General features: G+C 41.2%; 1 protein-coding gene across 1 annotated transcript in view; it reads left to right on the forward strand.

The window, feature by feature from the left end:
- E2F3 (E2F transcription factor 3) overlaps positions 1 to 19,470 on the forward strand; it is a 121,804-nt gene that overhangs the window by 38,540 nt on the left and 63,794 nt on the right. Inside the window, exons 2-3 of the mRNA XM_053714791.1 lie at positions 13,892 to 14,006; positions 14,462 to 14,681. Coding sequence (XP_053570766.1) covers positions 13,892 to 14,006; positions 14,462 to 14,681 — 335 coding nt within the window. The remainder of the gene's footprint in view (positions 1 to 13,891; positions 14,007 to 14,461; positions 14,682 to 19,470) is intronic.

A 19,470-nucleotide genomic window follows, 5' to 3' on the forward strand; every position in this document is an offset into this window, starting at 1 on the left:
AGGAGTTTGATTCGCCTGGCTTACGAGACAGCGGGACATAAGCCTCCTTAGAGGATAACGGCTCATTCAACTAGAGCTGTGGCTTCGTCTTTGGCCTTTAAGAATGAGGCCTCTAAGGAGCAAATTTGTAAGGCGGCTACCTGGTCCTCCTTACACACTTTTACAAAGTTTTACAAATTCAATGTTTTTGCTTCTGCGGACACTGTTTTTGGGAGAGAGGTTTTGCAGGCCGTGGTGCCCTCTGATTAGGGTCTGCCTTTTTACCCTCCCGGTTTCATTCAGTGTCCTCAAGAGCTTGGGTTTTTGTTCCCAATAGTAATGAATGAAGCAGTGGACTCTCTCCCCTTTAGATGGAAAACATAAATTATGCATACCTGATAATTTCATTTCCATCAAGGGGAAGAGAGTACACAGCTCCCGCCCATATCTCCGATGGGTGGACCTAAATTTATTCCTCTTCTGGCACCATTTATACCCTAATATTTCTCCTACTGTTCCTTGTTCCCTCAGCAGAATGACCGGGGGATGAGGAAGTGGGGGGGGGGAGGTATTTAAGCCTTTGGTTGGGGTGTCTTTGCCTCCTCCTGGTGGCCAGGTTCTTAATTCCCAACAGTAATGAATGAAGCTGTGGACTCTCCTCCCCTCGATGGAAACAAAATTATCAGGTAGGCAAATTTTGGTTTCATCACATAATTTTAAAGGGACATAAAACCCAATTGATTTTTTCTTTCATGATTTAGGTAGAGCATACTATTTTTAAACCACTTTCAATTTTACTTCTATCAAATTTTCTTCAACAACAAAGAATAAAATGAACAAAGCAAAATGAAGTAAACTTGGAAACTTTATTTTTTTTTAAAAATTTTTTATTGTATTCTCTTTCTGAATCATGAGGGCGTTTGGGTCTCCTTTTTAAAAATTATTAGAAATAAAAATCCCAGGGACTTCCTCTTGTCAACCAGAATATTTAGAGTTGGTAAATGGATTGTGTACTGTTTTTTGTTTGTTTTTTTTCTATTTTTTTTTTCTTCTTCTAATGACACGATGAGTCCATGGATCATCATTAATTACTGTTAAGAATATCACTCCTGCCCAGCAGAAGGCGGCAAAGAGCACCACAGCAAAGCTGTTAAATATCACCTTCCATCCCAGTCATTCTCTTTGCCTACGTTAGAGCAAGGAAGTGGTAAAGTTAGGTGTTAGTAAAAAATTCTTCAATCAAGAGTTTATTATTTTTTAAGTAGTACAAGATTGTGCTGCTTTGTTCTGGGGTGTACCCGTAGTCCATATCAGTCTCTTCAGTAGAGCAGTGGTGGCTTTAGAGCAATGGGAACTTGTGGGACATAATTCTCACTGCGCCTCCCATATATTTATTCTGCCCTAATTCCGATAGCCTAAGTAAGATTACTCAGGCTTTATCTTTTCTCCACAGGGCTATGTGAGGGAGAGGGCCTCTCAAACCTGGTGATCTGCCTTGCTGTCTGGCAGATTTAAAAGGGAAGTGCTGACTTTTTATTCTGGGTCTGGGAAGTAAAAGGATCTGAGGAAGTAGAGCACTTTATTTACCTGGGACATAGAACCTCCTATAGATAAAAGGAGGGGATTTATACGACAGCACTTTTTAGGCAGGCACTGGGGCTGAGGAGATAGACTCAAGATTTTTTCACTGCTCCCGGTGGCTTAAATCACTGGGGCTGGGGAGATAGGCTCAGTATGAGGTGGTTTTTCACTGATCACATATAAGCAGACTGGCTAAGCAGCTGCCTAGCAAGCTGAAGACCCCAGTTTGTCTCCAGGCTTGGCAGAATGTTAATTTAACTCCCAGTGGCTTAACTTTAACAAAATGGCGACCGGCAGATTGCTTTTTGAAACACCCACGATGGGCGGAGCTATGTGTGGCGCCAATTTGGGTTGCGCACCACTTTCTCAGCACTTCCTGTTATCGGAAGGGTTATGATCAGAGTCCTCTGATTATATTAGGTTATAATCAGAGTGTTTACACATGCGTTAGGACCGGACAGTGCTACAGCTGCGTTCCGGATCTTTTACTGAGGGGATTGAAACCGGTGTCAGAAGGGCAGGTAGGCACCTCAGCAAAGTTAAGCTGAGGTGTAGAGGGAATTTTCCACGCTAGCCAGAGAACTACTTATAGAGGATAGTTGTTCCTTTAAAGATCCTATGGATAAGAGGTTAGAGGGGCTGCTGAAAAGAATGTATGTACACCAGGGTTTACAATGGCAACCTGCAGTGCTAACGTCACTAGTGCCGCAGCATACTGGTTTGATACGTCGTCTGATTCTATTCAGACAGACACTCCCCCTCAAGATTTCAGGCTTTGCCATATTGGCCCGCAGAGCGTTCTGGTTAAAATCTTGGTCTGCGGATGTCTCATCTAAGTCTAAACTTTTGGCGATTCCTTACAAGGGAAATACCTTGTTTGGACCTGGTTTGACTGTGATAATTCTGATATTACGGGAGGTAAGGGACATTCCCTCCATCAGGATAAGAGAAATAAACTATAAGGACGTCATAGTAATTTTCGTTCCTTTCGAAATTTCAAGGAAAATCCTTCCACTCCCTCTTCCAAGCGTGAGCAGCCAAAGCCTTCCTGGTGACCCAATCAGTTTTGGAATAGGGGAAAGCAATCCAAGAAGCCTGCTGTTGACTCAAAGACAGCATGAAGGGCCTGCCTCCAATCCGGGACCGGATCTTGTGGGGGGCAGGTTTTCCTTCTTCGTTCAGACTTGGGTTTGAGATGTTCAAGATCCCTGGGCGACGGACATAGTGTCCCAGGGATACAAACTGGAGTTCAAAACTTTTCCTCCCAGGGGCAGGTTTCTGCTTTCAAGATTATCTGCAGACCAGACAAAGAGAGGCGTTCTTACACTTGTACGGAACCTCTCCGACCTGGGAGTGATAGTTCCTGTTCCAATGCAGGAACGAGGTCTGGGATTATATTCCAATCTGTTCGTGGTTTCCAAGAAGGAGGGAACCTTCAGACGAATTTTTAGATCACATGAGTTTAATCCAGTTTTCTCAGAGTGCTGTCCTTCAAGATGGAAACTTCCTTGGGTCCATGAGGGTCAGTTAATATGACCACGGAGGATTTAAAGGACGCTTACTTGCATGTTCCCATCCACAAGGACCATCACAAGTTTCTAAGGTTTGCCTTTCTAGACAAACACTTCCAGTTCGTGGCTCTTCCATTCGGCCTTGCCACAGCTCCCAGAATTTTCTCAACTCTCTGATGGAAGGTGAATTTAGAAAAGAGTTCCTTAGTTCCAACTACATGGGTAGTTTTCTTGGGATTCATAATAGAATCCTTATCAATAATTTTTTTGACAGAAGCCAGGAAATCAAGAATTTTTATCTCTTGCCTAGCACTTCAGTCCTCCCCTCGACTGTCTGTGGCTCAGTGCATGGAGGTAATTGGGCTGATGGTAGCGGCGATGGACATCATCCTGTTCGCCCGTTTCCATCTCAGACCTCGGCAGTTAAGCATGCTCAGGTAGTGGAATGGAGATTATGCTGAATCTGTCTCTGCGATTACTGCTGGAGCAGGAGACAAGGGCTTCTCTACTTTGGTGGTTGTCTCGGGATCATCTCTCCCAGGGAACCTGCTTTAGCACACCCTCCTAGTTGATTGTGACAACAGACGCCAGCCTTCTGGGATGGGGAGCAGTCTGGGGCTCCCTAAAAACTCTGAACTTGGACTCGGTCGGAGACTGTTCTATAAACATTCTAGAATGGAGAGCAACCTTCAATGCTCTTTTGGCCTGGCCTCGGCTAGACTCGCCTCGGTTAATCAGGTTCCAGCTGGACAATATATCGGTGGCTTACATTAATCAGCATAGCCAAGATCTTTCAGTGGGCGGAGACCCACAATTGCTGTCTGTCTGTGATCCACATTCCAGGAGTGGACAACTGGGAGACGGACCTCCTAAAGCAGACAGATTTTTCACCCGGGGGAGTGGGAACTCCAGCCGGAAGTGTTTTCCAGCTTGATTCTCAGATGGGGTCAGCCGTAATTGGACCTCATGGCATCTCGGCAGAATGCCAAGCTTCCAAGGTACGGGTCAAGGGAACCTCAGGCTGTACTGATAGACGCTCTGGCTGTACCTTGGAATTTCAGTCTCGCATTCCTTTTTCCTCCTTTTGCTCTTCTTCCTCCAGTCATTGCTCGAATCAAGCAGGAGAAGGCGTCAGTGATCCTGAATGCACCGGCGTGGCCCTGCAGGATTGGTATGCAGACCTGGTGGACATGTCATCTCACCTTGGAGATTTCCGTTGAGGAAGGACTTTCTACTTCAAGGGTCCTTCCTTCATCCAAATCTATTTTCTCTGAAGCTGACTGCTTGGAGATTGATTGCATAATTTTATCCAAGCGTGGATTTTCAGAATCAGTCATTGAGATCATGATTCAGGCTAGTAAACCTGTAACTAGAAGGATTTACTATAAGATATTGGTGTGTATCCAAAGGCTAATCTTGGAGTAGTTAGGATTCCTAGAATTCTGTCCTTTTTCCAAGAAGGTTTGGAGAAGGGTTTATCTGCAAGTTCCCTAAAGAGTCAAATTTATGCCTTGTCTATTTTGTTACAGAAATGCCTGGCGGATGTCCCAGACGTACATTAGTTTTGTCAGGCCTTGGTCAGGATCAGGCCTATATTCTAACCAGTTACTCCTCGATGGAGTCTTAAGTTAGTTCTAAAGATTCTTCTGTTTGAGCCGAAGCATTCCTTGGAAAGTATTGTTTCTTATTACTATTTTCTCTGCTCGTAGAGTGTCAGAGCTCTCGGCATTACAGTGCGAGTCTCCTTCCCTTATTTTTCATTGGAAAAGGTGTTTTTTTTTTCCATAATGTAATTTCTGTCTGGAACATTAATCGGGAGATTGTTGTTCCTTCCTTGTGCCCAAATCCTTCTTCATGGAGAGATCGGGTTTTGCACTATTTGGACGTGGATTGTGTTCTAAAATTTTACTTACAGGCGACTAAGCATTTTTGTAAGTCTTCTTCCTTATTTGTGGTTTTCTTCGGAAAACGTAAGGGACAGAAAGCGATGGCTGCTTTTCTTTCTTTATGGCTGAAGAGTATCATACTTTTTGCTTATGAAATTTCTGGACAGCAACCTCCAGAGAGAAAGTTACGGCTCATTCCACGAGGGCTGTTGATTTCTCATGGGCATTCAGAAGTGAAGCTTCTATGGAACAGATTTGCAAGGCTGCATCTTGGTCTTCTATTCACTCTTCAAAATTCTATAAATTTGACATTTTGGCCTTGGCTGAGGTTGTTTTTGGGAGAAAGGTTCTTCAAGCAGTGGTGCCTTCAGTTCAAGTTTCCTGTCTTGTCGCTCCCTTTTCTGTGTACTCTAGCTTGGGTATTGATTCCCAACAGTAATTAATGATGATCCGTGGACTCATCGTGTCATTAGAAAGAAAACAAAATTTGTGCTTACCTGATTTATTTCTTGACACAAGTCCACGGCCTGCCCTATTTTTAAGACAAGTTGCTTTGTGATAAACTTCAGACACCTCTGTACCTTGTTGCTTCCTTTCTCTCTTTTACTTCGGTCGAATGACTGGGGTGGGAGGGAAGGGAGGTGATATTTAACAGTTTTACTGTGGTGCTCTTTGCCACCTCCTGCTGGGTAGGAGTGATATACCCAACAGTAATTAATGATCCATGGACTCATCATGTCAAAGAAATACATTTATCAGGTAAGCATAAATTTTTCTTGCAAGGTGTATCCAGTCCACGGATTCATCCTTTACTTGTTAGATATTCTCATTCCCTACAGGAAGTAGCAAAGAGAGCACACAGCAAAGCTGTCCATATAGCTCCCCCTCTAGCTCCACCCCCCAGTCATTCTTTTTGCTGGCTCTAAGCACTAGGGTCTCTCTCGGGAGTGTAAAGTGAATGTGGTGTTAGAATTGTAGTTTTATTATCTTCAATCAAAAGTTTATTTTAAATGGTACCGGTTTGTACTATTTACTCTCTAGCAGAAAAGTGATGAAGATTTCTGCTGAGAGGAAAATGATTTTAGCATGTTGTAACTAAAATCCACTGCTGTTCCCACACAGGACTGAGGAGTACCAGAAAACTTCAGTTGGGGGGAACAGTTTGCAGGGTGATCTGCAATAAGGTATGTTCAGTCATTTATTTCTAGACAAGACTGAGATAATGCTAGAAGAGACTGACAAGATCCCCATGAGGGGAGGGTAAGCTATGTTCACAGACTTAGTAAGGAATTGAATGCTTACATAATAGGGCTAATAAACTGGTTGACACTTATTCAGGCAAATCGATTGTTTGGCTAAGGAAAAATAGTTTTGCAAGACACTTTGAAAGCGCTTTTGGGTTTTTTTCTGGGGTTATTACCACATGGCTGTTTTTTAGTCACTTAGGAGTGATTTACTAGGCCTCACAGCTCCGGAGTAGAGTGGGAGGGGCCTAATTGCCTCAGATGCACAGTTAGAATTGCAGAGAAGTTCATGCTGTTTAACATGGAGGGTCCTGCTGATGTTTGAGGGCCTAAAAGAAGCTATATTCCCCAAAATCTGATCCCTAAGGGAAGGTAGGGCCACAGCAAGGCTGGGGCAAGGTGCTGTAGTGATTTAACCAGGTGTTGGCTTTAGGCTGCTCCGGTTTGGGCATTAAGGGGTTAATCGTTTGAAAATTGGGGTGCAATCTTATTAAGGCTTTAGCTACATACTGTGAAAATTTCAGAAAGATTGCTGCATTTTTCATCGTTTTGTAAAATTGTGTGCTTTTTATCTCTTAAAGGCACAGTAAAGTTTTTTTCAAATTGTGTTTATTTGATTAAAGTGATTCCAAGCCTGTTTGTGTACTCTACTAGTCTGTTAAACATGTCTGACACTAAGGAAAATCCTTGTTCAATGTCTTTAGAAGCCATGGTGGAACCCCCTCTCAGAATGTGTCCCACTTGTACTGATATGTCTATACACTTTAAAGATCATATTGTTGCACTTAAGAATGTGGCCCAAGATGATTCTCAGACTGAAGGTAATGAGGGTAGCCCGTCTGCCTCTCCCCAAGTGTCACAACCAGTTACGCCTAGTACCTCTAGTGCGTCTAACCCTTTTACATTACAAGACTTAGCGGCAGTCATGGATAATTCTCTTACAGCCTTCTTATCTAAACTGGCCGTGTTACCTGCAAAGCGTGATAGCTCCGTTTTAAGAACAGATTATGAGCATTCTGACGCTTTGGTAGCCGTATCCGATATACCCTCACAACGCTCTGAAGTGGGAGCGAGGGATTTGATGTCTGAGGGAGAAGTCTCTGATTCAGGAAGGGTTCCTCCCCAGACAGATTCAGATACATTTGGCTTTTAAATTTTAAACTAGAACACCTCCGTGTTTTACTTAGGGAGGTATTAGCTACTCTGGATGACTGTGACCCTTTGGTGATCCCAGAGAAATTGTGTAAAATGGACAAGTACCTAGAGGTCCCTGTTTACACGGATGCATTTCCGGTCCCTAAGAGGATTGCGGATATCATTACTAGGGAGTGGGATAGGCCAGGTGTCCCTTTTGTTCCCCCTCCTGTTTTTAAGAAAATGTTCCCCATATCTGACTCCATGCGGGACTCGTGGCAGACCGTCCCTAAGGTGGAGGGGGCTGTTTCTACACTAGCTAAACGCACAACCATACCAATTGAAGACAGTTGTGCTTTTAAAGACCCTATGGATAAAAAATTAGAGGGTTTACTTAAGAAAATTTTTGTTCAACAAGGTTTTCTTCTCCAACCTATTGCCTGCATTATTCCTGTAACTACTGCAGCTGCTTTCTGGTTTGAGGCGCTGGAAGACTCGCTCCAGACGGAGACCTCATATGAGGAAATTATGGATAGATTTAAGGCTCTAAAGCTACCTAAATCTTTTATCGCTGATGCCACTTTCCAAATAGCTAAGTTAGCGGCGAAAAAAAAAATAAAAATTCAGGTTTCGCCATTTTGGCGCGCAGGGCGTTATGGCTAAAGTCCTGGTCGGCCGATGTGTTGTCTAAATCCAAGCTTTTGAACATTCCTTTCAAAGGGAAGACCCTATTCGGGCCTGATTATTTCAGATATTACCGGGGGAAAGGCCATGCTCTCCCTCAGGACAAAGCCTTTAAAACAAAGAACAAAGCTAATTTTCGTTCCTTTCGCAATTTCAGGAACGGCCCCGCTTCATCCTCTCCGGCTGCAAAGCAAGAGGGTAACTCTTCACAGCCCAAGGCAAACTGGAAACCTTACCAGGGCTGGAATAAGAGTAAACAGGCCAAAAAGCCTGCAGCTGCCACCAAGACAGCATGAAGGGGTAGCCCCCGATCCGGGACCAGATCTAGTAGGGGGCAGACTCTCTCTCTTCGCTCAGGCCTGGGCAAGAGATGTACACTATCCTTGGGCATTAGAGATTGTAGCCCAGGGATACCTTCTAGAATTCAAGGACTCTCCTCCAAAGGGAAGGTTCCACATTTCTCGTCTGTCTACAGATCAGACAAAGAAAGAGGCATTTTTACGCTGTGTAGAAGATCTACATACAATGGGAGTGATCCACCCAGTTCCAATTGCAGAACAAGGACTGGGGTTTTACTCAAACCTGTTTGTGGTTCCCAAAAAAAGAAGGAACTTTCAGACCAATCCTGGATCTCAAAATTCTAAACAAATTCCTCAGAGTCCCATCATTCAAGATGGAGACCATTCGGACAATCTTAACAATGATCCAGGAGGGTCAATATATGACTACCGTGGACCTAAAGGATGCGTATCTGCACATTCCTATCCACAAAGATCATCACCAGTTTCTCAGGTTCGCCTTTCTGGACAAGCATTTTCAGTTTGTGGCTCTTCCTTTCGGGTTGGCCACTGCTCCCAGAATTTTCACAAAGGTGCTAGGGTCCCTCCTGGCGGTTACATAGCAGTGACGCCTTACCTAGACGACATCTTAATTCATCTTAATTCAGGCGTCAACTTTGTCAGTATATTTATAAGAATCTTAGTAGTGCTATCCAAATAATAAATCAGTTTATGGCAGGGTTACAAACACAATATAAAAAAAAAAAATAGAAACCCTAATTAACCATGCATCTACTAGACCATACAATTAATATAAATACCTGAATTCTTTTATTTAGTTAATATCCATGAACATATTGAACTATATTTGCAATAAAAGGAAACTAAATAAAAGTTTATATGCGTTAAAACCAACTCTTAAGATATGCTATCCTTCTTACACCCAGAAAAATATACCTTCACAATTCAGCCTTTTATTTATTTAACACAATGGGACTAAAAACCTTTAACATCCAAGCAATACAATTCTAAACAGTGTTTATAAAACAATAGGATAATATATATATTCTGCTATTTAACTGCAATTTATCCTAATACAAAATTAACTGACAATATCAGAACTTGCATAGATGAGTTACTTTGTCAATCAGACGCAGATTTAAACAATATATGTATATAGGCTGTGAAATGCTAACTTGAGAAAAAAAAAAAAAACACACTGCTTCTTTAAATCTATTAAATACAAATTAACTATGCATATAACTTATCTTACAAAACCTTGAATACGTTACCAAAGTAAAAAGCAGTCGATATCCGATATTCCTTGGTAGGAATTATTTTACCTCAGATCACCAATAAGTGTATATCGCAATCAATGAGAAGGGTAGATTAGCTTTGCTCAAGTAAAGTGGTATCTCACACCCAGCGGGAACCAGTTACAAGTTTTAGCTTCAGCAGAAAATCTGTTCTTTTCTCTCCATTGCATTCACTTTTTATTTGGTTTTTCCATCATTGGTAAATTGTGGGTGGCCCTGCGGGAGCTGACCTTCCCATTGGTTATCTGGGAAGTCTAAATCGGATTGGCCCTTGGAAATTTCATTTTTAACAGCCAGAAAGAACCTTCTGGCTGTAGTTCTTCCAACATAACACCGGGTGGCAGCATTACAATTAGACAGTACAAATAAATGCAGCATGACAAAGAAATACATTTATACATTAAAACATCTTTCTTTAAAATGTATAATAACTGCCATAATGTCTTGCACCAGTCTTTCCCAATATCAATTATAGGTGAAGCGGCATCAGATTAATTTCCTGATCGTTTTGATATGAAACATCAATATCATCTAGCATTATATTAAAATAATTTAACACTGTTAATTATTAGCTTAAAATGTATTATAATTTTATCAGTATTCTGGCATTTATTTGCAAATAACAGCTTATTTTTATATCTCCAGATTGGTAGTATTTAAAACTCCTGATATATTGCATTCACCCAGATGTAGTATGTAACATTTCTGTGTATTTCTTCCTGAATACATAAATCCTGTTTATGTAGATCTGAAATAAAAATAAATGTTAATGATCACTTCTCTTCAGGTCCATAAACATCTATTCATGTTCTTAAACACACAGAGGCTAAGCTATTCATGCTTTCAAAATTTGTATGTCTTGTATTTATTTCCCTAGTATAGTTTATTTGAAATCTAACTACAGTTGCTTTGAAATCATAATGTAAGCCATGTGTCTTCACTGTGTGCTGTATGTTCACACCTTAGCATTTGTCTTTGTTTCCCAAGGCCTTTATTGCTCCACATGGGGTCAATCCACGAGTAGTTGTAAAAGTCTTAATACAGCACAGTTCCTGTAAGTACTATGCTTATCCAACTATTTTAGATTTTATCCGTTTAAGTGATGGTCTGAAATTGGATAGACCAAATGTTTCATTGTATCAAAGTGCTGTCATTTAACATTGGTTCCCAGGCAATCGTATAGAGGTTCCTGAAACTGTGTTAATTTTAGTTCCTTGCTAAATTATACATGTGCACATCCACAGATTTATTAAATAAAGTTAAATATGTTATTTAATAATATTTCAAATACCTTGACAACTTTCCAAAGAACCAAGTCTCACACGGAGATTGTATTGGCCTTTCTGAGGTCTCACGGGTGGAAGGTGAACATCAAAAAGAGTTCTCTCTCCCCCCTCACAAGAGTTCCATTCCTAGGAACCCTGATAGACTCGGTAGAAATGAAAATATTTCTGACGGAGGTCAGAAAGCTAAAACTCTTAACTACTTGCCGAGCTCTTTATTCCATTCCTCGGCCATCTGTGGCTCAGTGCATGGAGACAATCGGACTAATGGTTGCGGCAATGGACATAGTCCCTTTTGCTCGGATACACTTCAGACCACTGCAACTATGCATGCTCAAACAGTGGAATGGGGATTATGCAGATTTGTCTCCTCAAATTCAGTTGGACCAGGAGACCAGAGATTCTCTTCTCTGGTGGTTGTCTCAGGATCACCTGTCTCAAGGAATATGTTTCCGCAGGCCAGAGTGGATCATCGTAACGACCGACGCCAGTCTGTTAGGCTGGGGTGCGGTCTGGGACTCCCTGAAAGCTCATGGCTTATGGTCTCGGGAAGAAACTCTACTCCCGATAAACATTCTGGAACTGAGGGCGATATTCAACGCTCTTCAGGCATGGCCTCAACTAGCGGCGGCCAAATTCATCAGATTTCAGTCGAACAACATCACGACTGTAGCTTACGTCAATCATCAGCGGGGAACAAAGAGTTCCCTAGCGATGACGGAAGTAACCAAAATAATCAGGTGGGCGGAGGATCACTCCTGCCATCTCTCAGCAATTCACATCCCAGGAGTAGACAATCAAGCAGGAGAAGGCTTCGGTGATTCTGATAGCGCCTGCGTGGCCACGCAGGACTTGGTATCCAGACCTAGTGGACATGTCATCTGTCCCACCATGGACACTGCCAATGAGGTAGGATCTTCTAATACAGGGTCCGTTCAAGCATCCAAATTTAGTTTCTCTACGTCTGACTGCTTGGAGATTGAACGCTTAATTCTATCAAAGCGTGGATTCTCTGAGTCGGTTATAGATACTCTGATTCAGGCTAGAAAGCCTGTCACCAGTAAAATCTACCATAAGATATGGCGGAAATATCTTTGTTGGTGTGAATCCAAGGGTTACTCATGGAGTAAGATTAGGATTCCCAGGATATTGTCCTTTCTCCAAGAAGGACTGGAGAAAGGATTGTCAGCTAGTTCCTTAAAAGGACAAATATCTGCTTTGTCCTGTTACACAAGCGTCTGGCAGAGGTACCAGACGTTCAAGCGTTTGCTCAGGCTTTAGTCAGAATCAAGCCTGTCTATAAACCTGTGGCTCCGCCATGGAGTCTAAATCTAGTTCTTTTAGTTCTTCAAGGGGTTCCGTTTGAATCTTTACATTCCATAGACATTAAGTTGTTATCTTGGAAAGTTTTGTTTTTGATAGCCATCTCTTCTGCTCGAAGAGTTTCAGAATTATCTGCCTTACAGTGTGATTCACCTTACCTGGTGTTCCACGCAGATAAGGTAGTTTTTGCGTACCAAGCCTGGTTTTCTTCCTAAAGTTGTTTCTAACAAGAATATTAACCAGGAAATAGTTGTTCCTTCTCTGTGTCCTAATCCATATTTGTAGAAGGAACGTCTATTACACAATCTGGATGTAGTTCGTGCTTTAAAGTTCTATTTACACGCAACTAAGGATTTCAGACAAACATCTTCCTTGTTTGTTATCTATTCTGGTAAGAGGAGAGGTCAGAAAGTGACTGCTACCTCTCTTTCCTTTTGGTTGAAAAGCATCATCCGTTTGGCCTATGAGACTACTGGCCAGCAGCCTCCTGAAAGAATTACTGCTCATTCTACCAGAGCAGTGGCTTCCACATGGGCTTTCAAAAATGAAGCTTCTGTTGAACAGATTTATAAGGCAGCGACTTGGTCTTCACTGCATACTTTTGCCAAATTTTACAAATTCGATACTTTTGCTTCTTCGGAGGCTATTTTTGGGAGAGAGGTTTTACAAGCAGTGGTGCCTTCCGTTTAAGGTACCTGTCTTGTTCCCTCCCTTCATCCGTGTCCTAAAGCTTTGGTATTGGTATCCGACAAGTAAAGGATGAATCCGTGAACTGGATACACCTTGCAAGAGAAAACAGAATTTATGCTTACCTGATAAATTACTTTCTCTTGCGGTGTATCCAGTCCACGGCCCCCCCCTGGCATTTAAGTCGGGTAAAAAATTTTTTTGTTTAAACTACAGTCACCACTGCACCCTATGGTTTCTCCTTTTTCTTCCTAACCTTTGGTCGAATGACTGGGGGGAGGAGCTAGAGGGGGAGCTATATGGACAGCTTTGTTGTGTGCTCTCTTTGCTACTTCCTGTAGGGAATGAGAATATCCCACAAGTAAAGGATGAATCCGTGGACTGGATACACCGCAAGAGAAAGTAATTTATCAGGTAAGCATAAATTATGTTTTTGTTTTTTTTTCTCATTGAGCCATTTTACCTACAAGGAGCATATTTTAAATAAAAAAGGGAGCTATCTGTAAGCAATTTGTCAATTAAAATAGCTGGTTTTGCCTCATTCCAACCTATGCTGAAAATTGATAAAAGTACTGGTTACAGAATAGCTATGTAAAACATCTATTTAAAACTCAAAAATAAACCTAAAGGATCATGTCTCATTTTATACAGTGCAGCAGTGTTCTGTTAACACCATAACCATGAATGTTAAAATGGGTAGTGTAACTTTTGGCTACCCTTTAACGTGTTTCCAATGACCTGTTATACCAGCTGCAAAGTCCAGGCTAGTGGAACTCTTGTTCCTCTGTTGCAGACATTTGCCTCTACTGACTTCAGGAATTCTTGAACCAGTTTACTGAAGATTAATTCAGTTTTGAGAGAATAGGCCACATTAGATCCTAAATTTTATGAATTGTCAGAGTATTTTAAAGTGATTATGAAAAAAAAATATACATATATATAATATACACTTCAAGTTTTACATTTTATGCATTATTCTTTCCAGGCAAAGAGAAGGTTGGAACTTGGTGATGGAAGTCATACATTCTCTCTTGCTGAGGGTATGAAAACGCCCAAAGGCAAAGGAAGAGCAGCCTCTCACTATCCTGACAGCCCAAAAAGTAAGTGCATAAGATTATGCATATATTTCTAAAGCAGGTCTCCACAAACCTAGGTGTCAGCGCCTGGGTTTTTGTGCACTAAAGTTACACCACGCTGTCTGCAGCATCCTGCACTGGAAGCAGGATGTCAGAAGTGGTGTTGTGTAAAACAGTGACCCCAGGTAGGAACTGGGCCCTAGGGCGACAGCACAGAGCAACATTTCTGTGCTGCTATTCCCCCAATGCCATTGAGCGTAGCAACTCTCTCTTGTCAAAGCCTAGGCTGCAAAGGCACATACATATACACAAATTAGAAAAAAAGTGTATAAACTGAATCGCTTTTTACGCCAATTGCAATGTAATGGACCTAAATTGAAACCTAGTACCAACAAAAGATCTTGGCTGGATATCTTTTTTTTTGTTTGTTGTGTTTTTTTTTTTTTTTTTTTTAATATATATGAATTTCCTCCCTCTAGCGCCAAAGTCCCCTGTTGAGAAGAATCGTTATGATACCTCACTTGGCCTGCTAACCAAGAAGTTCATTCAATTACTCAGCCAGTCTTCAGATGGAGTTGTTGACCTTAACAGAGCTGCTGAAGTCCTCAAGGTGCAGAAAAGACGAATTTACGATATTACAAATGTATTGGAAGGCATTCATCTTATTAAAAAGAAATCCAAAAACAACATCCAATGGATGTAAGTAACTGAACCTACTTTTTTGTCAGACTACTACATTTTTAACAAATCCAGTGTGCTTTGACACTTACTTTATACTCATTTATTGTAGTTCAACAGAATTCAAATGGGAATTTATGAAATTTTGAAACTATTCTGTGAGTTTACTAAAGTGACAGATGAAGTTAATTTCAAGGCTTAGGTAGAGCATACCTTTTTATTTATATAATATATTAAACACCCTGCCATAGATTTCACAAACTGGTTTGAACTAAATAACATTGTCTAGTCATGTCTGCAGACTAAAGCCCTTTATGGCTCCTATAAATAAAGGAAATAGGAGGTGGAGTTTGCTGCATTCATTTCAGACGTGGTTGATATTCTTGTAGAAAAATAATTCCAAAAAAGGCCACGACCCTTCAATGATAATATAAAACGTTCATTTATTTGTGTACACTTGGTACAAACAATTAAAATCTGTAGAGCAGCATCAAAAAATGTACAAAGTGAAGGTAAGATCACAGTCTGGTTAATATTCTATAGCGACACAAAAAATTGTAATTACTAATTTACTGTCCCTTTTTTAAAAGTAATTTTTAAATTTTTATTAAGGTGGCGAGTCCCTTATTCCTTACTGTTGGGAATACCTAGCCTCCATGATGAGTCAAATACCATACACCAGAGCTTTAAAGGGACAGTCTAGGCAAAATTTTAAAATTGCATGCCCTATCTGAGTCATGAAGTTTAACAACTTTTCCATTTTCTTTTATCAAATTTCCTTTGTTCTCTTGGTATTTTGTTGTAAGCTAAACCTATGTAGGCGCAAACAGATTTCTTAGCTATTGAAGCAGTTTGACGTACTGTCTAGTATTCTGCCTAAGAAAGTGCCTTCAAAGAATATTAACCAGGAAATTGTTGTACCCTCATTATGCACTAATCCTCAAATGAAAGATTATTATATAATCTGGATGTGGTCAGGGCATTGAAGTTTTTATTTACAGGCTACGAAGAACTTCAGTCAGTCTCAAATTTGTGCTGTTTTTGGGTAATCTTAGGGGCCGAGCTGTACATAGCAGAGCTGTATATATAGCTCCTCCCTTCCCTCCCACTCCAGTCATTCTCTTTGCCTGTGTTAGTGATAGGAAGAGGCAGAGTGAGGTGTTAGTTATAGTTTCTTCAATCAAGAGTTTATTATTTTTAAAGTAGTGCCACAGTGTGCTACTTTGTTCTGGGGTATAGCCTAGACCAGATCAGTCTCTTCAGTAAAAGAGAAGCATTTGGTGGCTTTAAAGCAATGGAAACTTGTGGGACATTATTCTCACTGCGCCTCCCATAGATGTATGCTGCCCTGCTTGTAAAAGTCTGAGGGAGTAAATGCTCAGTACTTTTTGTTTCCTCAGGCCAATGTGAAGAGGAGAAAAGAACTTCACAAGCTGGGTGAGATGCCTTACTGCCGGGCAGACGTCTAAGGTAGGTGCTAATCTTTATTTTCTGGATTTGGTATGGACACAGAAAAGACGTAGCACTCTATTTATGGAATATCCCTGTGATGGGGGTAAGTTTTAAACGGCAGTTCTGTAACTCAGAAGCAACACTTATCTTTCTTCTGTTTTACTCCCAGCGGCTTATAACTACTTTAACAGCCAACAGGGAGGGTTATCCTATTTCACTCATAGGTGTTATATAGGATTCTTGTGAGGGTACATGATATGAGATTGCATATCCCTGTCTTACGCTTGCTATTGCTGAATTTGGAAGCCGACAGGCAGGGTGCTCCTATTTAGGCATCATGTGTTCTAACATAATGTTGTCTGTTCATGTTCCAATGTTTTTATTTTAAGTAACAATCGATTGGGTTACTGACTGGGAGATTTATCCTGTTTTAGTATTATACGGGATTGTTGCATTTATACCGATGCCTCTGCTCACTTCGGCTTATGTTTCTCAGCCGACAGGGAAATTTATGTGTCCCATTCATGCATGTGTTTCACTTGTTGGGAGTTTACTGAGATGTCAACCGGCAGGGGGATTTGTGCCTTTCAGCTGGTATTACTTGAGTACTGACTGGGGCTCCCGGCGGCTCCATTTTGTTTTGCAAAGTTTGCCGCGCACAGGAGAATTAAGCTCGATACGCCCACGATGGGCGGAGCTTTGTTACGCGCCATTGTCTGCGCGCCATTTGCCTCCTCATTGATCTTCCGACAGCTCCATCTCCATTTTTTCCTTCTCACTTAATTGATCGCATGAGCTCGATACGCCCACGATGGGTGGAGCTTTGTTGCGTACCATGGTGTGCGCGCTATTTGGTTAATTTCCTCTAACGGATCGCAGGGTGCCTCCTCGGTTATGTTTAGCAACATACAGCTGAGAGGTTTTTCGCGCCGTCTAGAGAGTTTTTTTGATTGACTGTGACATCTTCTCTGTCACGTTAGGCAGAGAGGCGTCACAAGTTCAAAATAAAGTTAGACATGCTGGTCCTTCCTGAGTGAATTAATTGGAGGTGCAGCTGTTAAATTGATATCGTGACAGGTTGATCTGTATTATCAATTGCATGAAACAATGCATGTGTTATTGGCAACAGTCCCATACATTTTGACCCTTATATGAAAGGAACATTCTCAGATGTGCTGTTCCCCATGTGTTATGAGAAATCCTTTTCAGAATTGGTTGCTATATGCAGCATTCTGACTCTTGGTAATATTTCTTTCATGTTATTAGCAAGAGTCCATGAGCTAGTGACGTATGGGATATACATTCCTACCAGGAGGGGCAAAGTTTCCCAAACCTCAAAATGCCTATAAATACACCCCTCACCACACCCACAATTCAGTTTTACAAACTTTGCCTCCTATGGAGGTGGTGAAGTAAGTTTGTGCTAGATTCTACGTTGATATGCGCTCCGCAGCAAGTTGGAGCCCGGTTTTCCTCTCAGCGTGCAGTGAATGTCAGAGGGATGTGAGGAGAGTATTGCCTATTTGAATGCAGTGATCTCCTTCTACAGGGTCTATTTAATAGGTTCTCTGTTATCGGTCGTAGAGATTCATCTCTTACCTCCCTTTTCAGATTGACGATATACTCTTATATATACCATTACCTCTGCTGATTTTCGTTTCAGTACTGGTTTGGCTTTCTACAAACATGTAGATGAGTGTCCTGGGGTAAGTAAATCTTATTTTCTGTGACACTCTAAGCTTTGGTTGGGCACTTTATTTATAAAGTTCTAAATATATGTATTCAAACATTTATTTGCCTTGACTCAGGATGTTCAACATTCCTTATTTTCAGACAGTCAGTTTCATATTTGGGATAATGCGTTTGAATCATTCATTTTTTCTTACCTTAAAAATTTGACTTTTTTTCCCTGTGGGCTGTTAGGCTCGCGGGGGCTGAAAATGCTTCATTTTATTGCGTCATTCTTGGCGCGGACTTTTTTGGCGCAAAAAATCTTTTCTGTTTCCGGCGTCATACGTGTCGCCGGAAGTTGCGTCATTTTTTGACGTCCTTTTGCGCCAAAAATGTCGGCGTTCCGGATGTGGCGTCATTTTTGGCGCCAAAAAGCATTTAGGCGCCAAACAATGTGGGCGTATTATTTGGCGCCAAAAAATATGGGCGTTGCTTTTGTCTCCACATTATTTCAGTCTCATTTTTTTCTTTGCTTCTGGTTACTAGAAGCTTGTTTATTGGCATTTTTTCCCATTCCTGAAACTGTCATTTAAGGAATTTGATCAATTTTGCTTTATATGTTGTTTCTCCTGTTAAGTGTGGTCAGTCCACGGGTCATCATTACTTCTGGGATATTATCTCCTCCCCTACAGGAAGTGCAAGATCATTCACCCAGCAGAGCTGCTATATAGCTCCTCCCCCCTACGTCACCTCCAGTCATTCTCTTGCACCCAACGAATAGATAGGATGTGTGAGAGGACTGTGGCGATTTAATTAGTTTATTACCTTCAATCAAAAGTTTGTTATTTTATAATAGCACCGGAGTGTGTTATTCATTCTCTGGTAGAATTTGAAGAAGAATCTACCTGAGTTTTTTTCTATGATTTTAGCCGGAGTAGTTAAGATCATATTGCTGTTTCTCGGCCATCTGAGGAGAGGTAAACTTCAGATCAGGGGACAGCGGGCAGATTAATCTGCAAAGAGGTATGTAGCAGTTTGTTATTTTCTGACATGGAATTGATGAGAAAATCCTGCCATACCGTTATAATGTAAACTCAGCCTTAAATGCAGTAGATGTAGCTGGTATCAGGCTGTCATGTATGTATATTTTACACTTCAGTATTCTGGGGAATGGTACTTCACTGGATTTATACTGTATGCATAGACTTAACCTAATTTGCAGGGACTTGCAATAGGTTTTAAATAACAATTAATTTATTGAGGTTAAACGTTTTTTTGCTGGCATGTAAAAACGTTTATTTCTCTGAGGTACTGGGTGAAAAAATGTTTTGGGCACTATTTTTTCCACTTGGCAATAGTTTTGTTTAAATTAAAGCAGTTCACTGATCTCTCTCACTGTTATGTGTGAGGAGGAGGGGCCATTTTTGGCGCTTTTACTACGCATCAAAAAACTCAGTCAGAGTTTCATTTTCTTCCTGCATGATCCGGTTCATCTCTACAGAACTCAGGGATCTCCAAAGCCTTTTTTGAGGGAGGTAATCATCACAGCAGAGCTGTGAAGATTGTAGTTGACTGTGATAAAAAACGTTTATTTGTGTATTTTTTCTGCTGCCAGGGTTAGTTATCCTTTGCTAATGGGAACAATCCTTTGCTAAAATTGTATATTTCTTACAAAGATTTGATGCTA

The sequence above is a fragment of the Bombina bombina genome, chromosome 5, assembly GCF_027579735.1.
Source record: "Bombina bombina isolate aBomBom1 chromosome 5, aBomBom1.pri, whole genome shotgun sequence".
Classification (NCBI taxonomy): Eukaryota; Metazoa; Chordata; class Amphibia; order Anura; family Bombinatoridae; genus Bombina; species Bombina bombina.